The 10,000-nt window shown below is 39.2% G+C and overlaps 2 protein-coding genes across 2 annotated transcripts in view; one reads left to right on the top strand and one right to left on the bottom strand.

The window, feature by feature from the left end:
* nuak2 (NUAK family, SNF1-like kinase, 2) overlaps nucleotides 1-213 on the bottom strand; it is a 21,492-nt gene extending 21,279 nt beyond the window's left edge. The window contains exon 1 of the mRNA XM_067416582.1: nucleotides 1-213. This exon is cut by the window's left edge and continues 45 nt beyond it. Coding sequence (XP_067272683.1) covers nucleotides 1-126 — 126 coding nt within the window. The 5' untranslated portion in view covers nucleotides 127-213.
* A 4,385-nt stretch (nucleotides 214-4,598) lies between these two features.
* Nucleotides 4,599-10,000, top strand: part of dstyk (dual serine/threonine and tyrosine protein kinase) — a 35,844-nt gene continuing 30,442 nt past the window's right edge. The window contains exon 1 of the mRNA XM_067415141.1: nucleotides 4,599-5,135. Within this exon, the coding sequence (XP_067271242.1) occupies nucleotides 4,940-5,135 (196 nt within the window). The 5' untranslated portion in view covers nucleotides 4,599-4,939. The remainder of the gene's footprint in view (nucleotides 5,136-10,000) is intronic.

The raw sequence follows: 10,000 nt of genomic DNA, 5'->3' as shown, positions 1-10,000 counted from the left end.
GCCCTTCCCGAGGGTCTGCAGGAACTCATACCGGTGTTTGATGTTGTGTTTGTGGTGGTGCCTCTTCACCGCCTGACGCTTTACCGGAGCCCGCGCGGACCCGCTCCCGGTCCCGTCCCCCTCCATGAGCCGCTGAACACGCGCAGATATCACGGGTAACGAGCGCTCATGACCGCGTGCAGTGCAATGAGCTGCGTGCGTTGATCGCCCCAGACTACAGTCGCGTGTGGGCGGGGTGCCGCTCGGTGGGCGTGTCTCTTACGGTAAGCCCCGCCCTCGCGCTAGGAATCGTCGACGAGTGGGCGTGTCTAAACACATTGTATGCAATTCATCTGCTATTGATAAGCGTTCTTGATTATTATAATATAGTTATTTTCTTTGAACAATCGCACTTTATCACGTTTACAATTATTGAAAAATGCTGCAGCCAGATTACTGACGTGAACAAAGTGTTGATTAGAAGAGTTTATTGATGACGTATAAAGCTTTGAAAGGTTTGGCACTTATATTATTATTTATATATTTAACTGAGCTTCTTATGAAGCCTTATGAAGCGGGATATGTCTGAGTTTATCTTTAGATATAAAACAAAAGGAGAGAACAGTGAGAGCTCCGAAATTAGGGAATAGTTTGCCAATTGATATTAGAATCTGAATCCACCGCAGTAAAAGCTCTTCTTCCTCAGTATTTTTGTCTTGTTTCGAGTCCAAACATCTAAACATTCTTTAAACAAGAAGTATTTACTAGACAAGCAAAAGTAATTGTCTTGTTTTGGGGGAAAATAGCTCAAAATGAAGAGAGTTTTTGCTTAAAATAAGATAAATAATCTGCCAATGGGGTGAGAAAAATAATCTTGTTTTCTGTTTGAATTAAGATTATTTTTCTCACCCCATTGGCAGATTATATATGTGTGTCTGTTTATAAATGTCGTATCCAAGAAAATATACTTTGTGTGTCAGTGTGTGTGTGTGTGTGTGTGTGTGTGTGTGTGTGTGTGTGTGTGTGTGTGTGTGTGTGTGTAGCTGTTCATTATGTTTTTCACTGATTGTTTTTATTGTTATTATTGTGTAAAGCACTTTCTGTATTGTAGCGTTATAAGTGCTGTATAAATCAACTTCTCCACTCGAGGGCGCTAACACTGCGGAAACCTTCATCACTAATACTCAACCAGGGGGATTAAAGGGAAATTCACCATTTATTATGGAAAAATATAACACAGGCCTAAATGTCCCCACTTAAATTTAATTCATTTTATAAGTAATAATAATAATAATAATTCATTACATTTATATAGCGCTTTTATGGACACCCAAAGCGCTTTACATATAGAAGAGAGGAATCTCCTCAACCACCCCCAATGTGCAGCACCACCTGATGATGAGTAGAGTTGGTAAATAATGTTACACACACACACACACACACACACACACACACACACACACACACACACACACATACACACCACTCCTCATTTTATGATCTTTGCAAGTCAATACATTACAACCCAATATATTATATATGGTTGTAATGTATTGACTTGCAAAGATGCGAACACATCATGCATTAAATAAATATTCACATAAATGGACAACAGTGATTTATTTTGAGTGTTGGCTTTGACCACTAGAGGTCGCCAGAATACAATCAATGGAGATGTAAAAAAATAAAAAATAAAATAATTATAATAATATATATATATATATATATATATATATATATATATATATATATATATATATATATATATATATATATATATATATATATATATATTATAACCACTTAAACTCTGTGGACCTTTGAGTAAATCTGTCATCATCATCACACAGACAAACTGTTCCTATCTAATCTGACCTCTGACCTGTGCGGTGTCCAGAATAACAATCCTCCGCTGTGTGTTAATAGGCCAGAGGAGAACTGAGTCTGGTTTCTCTAAGGTTTATTTTTCTCCATCATGCCCTGATGGAGTTTCGGTTCCTTTGGTCGCCTTTGGCTTGGCTTGCTCAGTTGGGGACACTAACATTATGATCAGAGTTATTCAACTAAATATACAAATAACATTAATGAATGAGGTCTTCTTTAATTCTATAAACTCTAATCCTGATCTGCCAGCATCGTCTCTCTGTGATAAATTAAAATAAGCTGATAACATCACTGTTTTCTCCAGAACGACTGTACAGCCAAATCTAATTCTGCTGCAGTATTGTCCTGTTTAACACTGAAGCTGCTCTGACACAATCGCCGCTGGAGAAGAGCGATAGAAATACAGATGACTGATTGATAAACTTCTTTTTTCCTCTATTTTCTGGAGTTTAGTGGAAGCAGCCCAAACCGTCTGCAGGGTCCTAGAGCACATAGGGTACACACTTTCACAAATAATTATTATATAAAATAAATCAATCAAAAAGTGCCTAATTTTGGGGGGTTATTACAGCTTAGACAACATATACTCACATGTTCATCACTTTTAGCAGTGTTTTGTGTAACTTTAAAGGGTTTCCTGTAAAATGACACCACCATTATGAACCTAGACCACTGTGTGTGTGTGTGTGTGTGTGTGTGTGTGTGTGTGTGTGTGTGTGTGTGTGTGTGTGTGTGTGTGTGTGTGTGTGTGTGTGTGTGTGTGTGTGTGAGACTTTTCAATTTGGGTCGGCCAAATCCAGGCGGAAATCCCCAAAGATGGTCCCGGAGTTTAAGCGCATATATATTAATATATAAATCAAAGTTATGAATTAAAAGTTGAAATTAAGACACATAGAAAATCATATTTAAAGGCATGGTATGTAAGTATTCAGCAAAGGGGCGTGTCTTGACTCTTGAGAGGGCGGAGCTTAGATTCTGCCGCTTCCACTTCTTTTGTGTGTGTGTGTGTAAGGCAGCTGTGTTTTATCCTCTCACACACATGTGAGTGTGTTAAAGTGATGTTATAACGCTACTATGAGACTCTTGTTGACACTGCAGTGAGCGAGATCATATCAGGCGGTAACACACGGCACTCTGAGCGGTAAATCACCAACAGCAGATTTAAACAATAAGACTAACTGTGCTGAGCTGGAGGACAATCATTAGTTTCTGTCCATCAATGATCCAAACAGTGTCTAATAAAACACATCAGATATTAAAGCGGCGATAGTGTTGCCATGGTTACTACCAGTGTTGGGAGTAACGCATTACAAATGTAATACATTACAGTAACTTATTACTTTTTGCTGTAACGCATTAGTGTAGGGCATTACTAATGAATTTTCTGTAATATTTTACTCGGTACATTTTCAGTAACGCTTGCGTTACCCAAGACTTCTGCACACCGTGGATTTGATTTTTTATAGTAATACAGTAATTTAGTTCAGTTAGAGAACAGGCCTTTCAAATAAAAACTGAAGATGTCTGCTAAGATACGAGCGTCGCAGCAGGAGTCAGATCTTGAGCGGACAGATGATCGCGGAAGATTTGGTTTCAAAGTGAAATGTAAAAGCGCCTATAAAGGGCGTTTGTCATTGTGTTGTGTTTTTCATTAAGGATAATAGGCTAATTTTAAACTGAAACTAAAATCTGCTTGGCCGCACAGAGCGCGCATTTACTGACGAGCTGTCATTCACGGTGTGTGTGTAGGCTTGTGATATATAATGCAGTCAAATGCAACCTTTGTCTAAAACCGAAATAACTATCGATGTCTCAACAATAAGAAAAGAACAAATGCGCATATTGTCAGAACTTAGAGTTTACACAGTTCTGTTGTGTCTATGAACAGAAGCTATTCCCAGATATTGCCAGATAATCACTTTACCTCTGCAATACTAACAGAATTGGGTCGTTTGTGATTCTGTCTGTCGTGATTTCTTGCACGTCTTGAGCCGATCCTCTATCGTTAGCCTGGATGGCCCAGGGTCATTATTCTTCATCATATCTCCTTCTACTGGATGTAAGATGCTCTGTGGTAGTCTACATCTTAGCATGTTAAGAGCTACTTCTGTAGTTATTTTGGTGAAAGTAACTCAAAAGTAATACAGGAGTAATGTAACGCATTACAATTCTGAGACAGTAATATTGTAATGTAAAGAATTACTTTAGCAGTAATAAGTAATCTATAATATATTACAGTTTGGAAGTAACTTGCACAACACTGGTTACTACACAATAACGGAGTGATGATGATGTCACTGATGGGCGACACACACACACACACACACACACACGGGCCGTGCCCTGGATAAAATCTCTGATTTCTCTGGATTTAAACATTCTTGGAACAAAATTGTTCTATTGGATATTTTAATCTTACATATTGTGCCTTTAAGATTTACCAGAGCACGTTTTTCTTATATGGCAGAAATCTACTTATATCCCATAAATAATAACGTTTTAATGCTGCCTTCGCAGTGCTATCGAAATTATTGTAAATACGAGTTTACTAGGTAAAAATTGCACATGAACACCCTCTCATTTAAAAATTTCAATGGCATGAGCTCGGAATCACGACTTCAGAAGTGGGAATTATCCCATTTCCGATAGCACGTGAAGGCGGCATAAGTAGCTCCGTTTGATCAGTGGGCTAGCTGCGCTGAGCGAACTACATCTCCCAGAATGCACCAGTCGCGCCGCGCCCCGCCCACAGAACGTCCTTCTCTCCAAATGGACGAGCAGCAGCAGCGGCTGGCAGCGGAAAAACTCCCGTTTTGAGGCTGAAAAGTGAAACATTCCCGGGCCGAGCCAACACAAACACCGGGATTATCGATGAAAGGCGGGGGAAGAGCTGCAGAACAGCCGCGAACCAGAACCAGCGACCCGGTTCGGCCTCCGGTCCGCCCGAGTGTGTGTTACTGACACACACACACACACACACACTAGTGTTGTTGTTGTTGTGTTGGCTCGTTCGGACGCGTTTGGATGGATATGTGACACACACACGCGTCGTCCCGGGTTCTGGTCCAGGATCAGGATGGAGAACCCGCAGAAAGCAGGACCGCTGCTCCGAGATCTGACCCGAGCCTTCAGCCACTATAACAGACACAGCGTGTTCCTGAAGAAGAACCTGAAGGAGACCACCGTGTTCTTCAGAGAGATCCGACAGAACCACAGCAACACCTGCGGCGGCGGCGGCGGCGGCGGCGCATCTGGACCGGCTCCGGACTCGGGTCAGTCCGCCGCATAAACATACAGCTGTAGAAACATGATCATTTGGTGTTTTCACTGTAGTTTATGATGAACAAATATAAAATAATATTAATGTAAATACATTCATAATAAACGCATAACATGCATTATTTAACATTTACAAATTTCCCGTTATTTATATATTATTATTTGTTGTTGTTAGTTTTCATTTTTTAAATGTTCTACGTTATAAATTATTTTAATTTAATATTTTTATATCTATCCCTATTGTATTTTATATTAGCTGCCAAGACTAAACTTTTAATTTCAAGTTTCAGCTTTATTTTGAATAATGATTTGTAATCGGTATATATTTTTAGTTAATAACTTGAAAGCTGGAAAATGTGTGTGATATTTATAAAGTGAATGTAAAAGATGATTGGGTTATGTCACATGTTAAAGATATTGACTAATAGCCAATCAATTACGGTCAGACAGGTTATTGATGTGTGTGTGTGTGTGTGTGTGTGTGTGTGTGTGTGTGTGTCCTGGAGGTTTAGAGTTAACACAGAAAATGTCTTGAACAGGATTTAGTGCTGAATTAAGCAGCTTAACTGTGAACTGTTGCATTCAACTGAACGAAAGTGCTAAACACTTCACCATACTTTACACACACACACACACACACACACACACACACACACACACACACACACACACACACTCTCATCGGTTCTGCTGTTTAGAATCTAAAGCGAAAATCAGAAATTATACTTGGATCATTCTGTTGTCAAATCGACCACTTTTTGGAAACTTCCTTGGCTCAAATTTTAGATTTTTTAAAATATTTTTTCCACACAAAGACAAACATAAACCGTGCAGAAAGCCAGAATATGATTGGTCTCAGATGAATATTGACGGAGTAATCAGTGTTCTGTAGAGGAGGCTCAATGCCAGTGTCCACCTGAGATCTGGAGCCGGATTACAGCGCTGTAAAGATGACTTTAGAAAGACGGCAGCTTCATGATTTTATTCTCACACTGAGATTGGCAGATCTATTCCTGAAATCTGTTGACTTTATCAATCTGTGTGTCATTATATGCCAACGGTGAGCGCTCAAACATGGGGGATAAGCACTTCTGGTGTGCTTTTTCCTTAAGTTTGAGTGCCTGTAACTCCAGAAGTATTACAGATATCTTAATATGCTTTTGGATTCTGGTTCTTAATAAACTTTCCTTTTGGTGTTTTAACTTTAAAGGCCCTCGATGGTTCAATCCCAGAGATATGGACATCTCAATGCGGCTCTGTGAGTAAAATGGTCAAATGTGCACATTATCAATGGTCAGAAACCAACTTTGCACACAGTTGATACGTATTCATATTTAAAGAGGAATATCTGAAGAACACAAAGTTGAAACTAGAATTGCATCTTGTGTTTTTCTATCAGCTCAGTTCCATAGACTATACCCCTCTGAGTGACATAAATGTTCCTTTTCCAAAGTTTGCGTACCTGTAACTCAAAAAGTATCTAAGATATCTCAATATTCTTCTGGATTCTCATTCGTAACAAACTTTTCTCATGAAATCTTAATATTTAGGGTTCTGTTTGGTTCAGTCCCAGAGATATGGGGACTCTCAAAGCGGCTCTATGATCAAAATGTTGAATTTCACCCATTTTCAGTGATTGAAAACCGAACGAGGGGGACTTTGCAGACAGCTGATATTTGTTACATTTAAAGAGGAATGTCTGAAGAATAAATAACGTTGAAACCAGAAATATATCTTGATTCCCTCCATCAGAAGAATGCCATATAACATAACTCAAGTCCCAAAAATCCACTGAAAATGGCCCAGTTGAGGCACATGAACTGGCTTTTATAAGAATCTACATTTGAATCAGTTTCAGGGATATTTGGGAGAAGGGATTCTGTTCTTGAGTTCAAATACGCAGAATCATATCTACGTGTCACTGCATTGACATCCCTATATCTCTGAGACTGAGCCAAACAGAGCCTTAAAGGTTCAGATTCCAAAAGGAAAGTTTGATAAGAACAAGACCCTGAAAGGACATTAGGATATCTTTAACACTTCTTGGGTTATGACATGTAAACTTGGGGAAAATGTTTGTTTTTGGCACTCAGAGAGGTGTGTTACATTGATCGAGGGCAACAAGATACCGCTCAGTGTTATTTATTCTTCAGACACAATAACTATCAGATGTTTAATAAGTTACCTACATTTGGTTCTTGACCAGTTATAATGAGTACAATTCAACATTTTGATCATAGAGCCGCTTTGAGAGTCCCATATCTCTGGGACTGAACCAAACAGAGCCCTAAATATTAAGATTTCATAAGAAAAGTTTGTTACAAATGAGAATCCAGAAGAATATTGAGATATCTTAGATACTTTTTGAGTTACAGGTACGCAAACTTTGGAAAAGGAACATTTATGTCACTCAGAGGGGTACAGTCTATCCAATTGAGCTGATAGAAAAACAAAAGACATTTATAGTTTCAACATTATTTGTTCTTCAGATATTCCTCTTTAAATATAAATGTTTGAGTTGTGTGTGTACAGTGACCCATATTTGGTTTCCGACCACTGAACTTCACCATTTTACTCACAGAGCCGCATTGAGATGTCCATATCTCTGGGATTGAACCATCGAGGGCCTTTAAAGTTAAAACACCAAAAGGAAAGTTTATTAAGAACCAGAATCCAAAAGCATATTAAGATATCTGTAATACTTCTGGAGTTACAGGCACTCAAACTTAAGGAAAAAGCACACCAGAAGTGCTTATCCCCCATGTTTGAGCGCTCACCGTTGGCATATAATGACACTCAGATTGATAAAGTCAACAGATTTCAGGAATAGATCTGCCAATCTCTGTGTGAGAATAAAATCATGAAGCTGCCATCTTTCTAAAGTCATCTTTACAGCGCTGTAATCCGGCTCCAGATCTCAGGTGGACACTGGCATTGAGCCTCCTCTACAGAACACTGATTACTCCGTCAATATTCATCTGAGACGTTTAATACTCTGGCTTTCATCACTATTCATGTTTGCCTGTGTGTGTGTGTGTGTGTGTGAGAGAGAGACATGTTTCCTGTATCAAAGGAGTGTAGCTGTTCTGACGCAAGTTTCCTCTGATTTCTCACTGAAATGATTGAATCAAGCTCTGGACGTCGTGGTTTTGATTGGCACTGTGATGTTTGGTATCGTCTCACAGTGGTTCAGTTCACTCTCATGACCTTTGACCCTGACCCCCGTGACCCCCTGGTCTTTTCCCTCGACCGCACACACACACTCTTGCGTGTTTTCATGGATGTATTTGTGTAGATCAGCCTGTGAGTTATGAAGTTTATGCATCTCATTCCTCAGACCTGTCTGATCTCGTCCCGTGTGACTCGTTTTCGGCGCCGCTGTGATGGTGAGAACCAATCAGAACGCAGCGTCTCTGGCCACGCCCTCATGAACTCGTGTAAACACACGTCCTGCAGAACCGCACACTTTCAGTCAGTAACACACAACATCTACACGTCTTCGATGTTTGAAACGTCGACTCAACACCATGTTTTACACACATTTGATTGTTTGTGCATTGGATTATTTTTTTATTAGACAGCGCAAAAAGCATTGCATTTAACAATTCATTACAAACATATGTATGCATTTTTTAAAAGGGTTAGTTTACCCAAAAATATAAATTCCCTCATTAATTCCTCATGTCGTTCCAAACCCGTGGCCCTTCATTCATCTTCAAAACACAAATGCAGATATTTCTGTAAGGGTCACCTTACTGTGAAGCCGCCACAGGGAACTACACTAACCTTTTCCACTGGTGGCACTTGTGCTACTAACTTTTTCAGTTACTGGCACAAAACATGATTTGGTCGCACAAATTATTTATAGTAAGCCACTCTGGATAATAACAATAATGAAACTGTATTGCATACCGATGTGCTTTTTTTTTTTACTTGCCATCTTTTAAACCACATGCCTTCTTGTTTTCTTTAACAATAGTTGGGATAGATTTATTGCAATAAAAAATACAGTAGGCCTACACAATAAAGTGCAAAATGAATTTCTTTTGCATTTCAACATGCTGTGGTGGGCACAGATGGGCAGACTCCTGAACTCTTAAGGAAAAATAAAATAAATATAATCCATAAAATAATAAGAAAAATACTATCATTGTGAAGCTTCAGTGCGTTTACATGGAGCACTATAATCGGTTTAAAAGTCCAATCCAAATGAAAATGCTCCATATACACACCTCAATCTGAATAAAAATGCCCAAACCGAATGAAATTGTAATCAGTTTGAGAGGGGTGGGATAAACCTTTTCATGAAAAATGTAACCATGTTAAACGACCTGACCGGATTACTTTTCAGTGTGCGTCCTTATATGACGTGATACACAGCGCGCGCCTTCACTACTGACTGCGCGCCGCGCTCAAACGCGGCTATAATGTTGAGAGGAAAGTTTATTTTTCTGAGGGGTAAACTTTTTATTTCTTAAGAACGTATGAAGATAATGTTGGCATAATGACAGACATAGCCTGGCTACATCCTCTCATATTGACAGCGTTTGTCCCAGGCACTTTTTACTTTAACTGCGCCTGACAGAAGAATTTATTTTTTCTGAGATGATTATTACACTTTACAACAAATAAATAGCTTTTATAAAACCGTGTAAGTCCTGGTGGCTGTTGAGAGTTGCTATGGCATCCGTGAACACATTCAGCTGCTGGAGAGAAGCGTCGACGTTTCTGAAGCGGCAGACAAACTGCTCTGTGATGATTGCGATTGAAAGTCAGCTCGGTTTAGATAACGTCTCATGTAAACAGTCCACTGAATCTTTCAATCATAATTATTTTAATTGGAATGACAAAAAAAGTG

Source organism: Pseudorasbora parva, chromosome 14, assembly GCF_024679245.1.
Source record: "Pseudorasbora parva isolate DD20220531a chromosome 14, ASM2467924v1, whole genome shotgun sequence".
Taxonomy (NCBI): Eukaryota; Metazoa; Chordata; class Actinopteri; order Cypriniformes; family Gobionidae; genus Pseudorasbora; species Pseudorasbora parva.
This window is presented reverse-complemented; position numbering and strand designations above follow the sequence as displayed.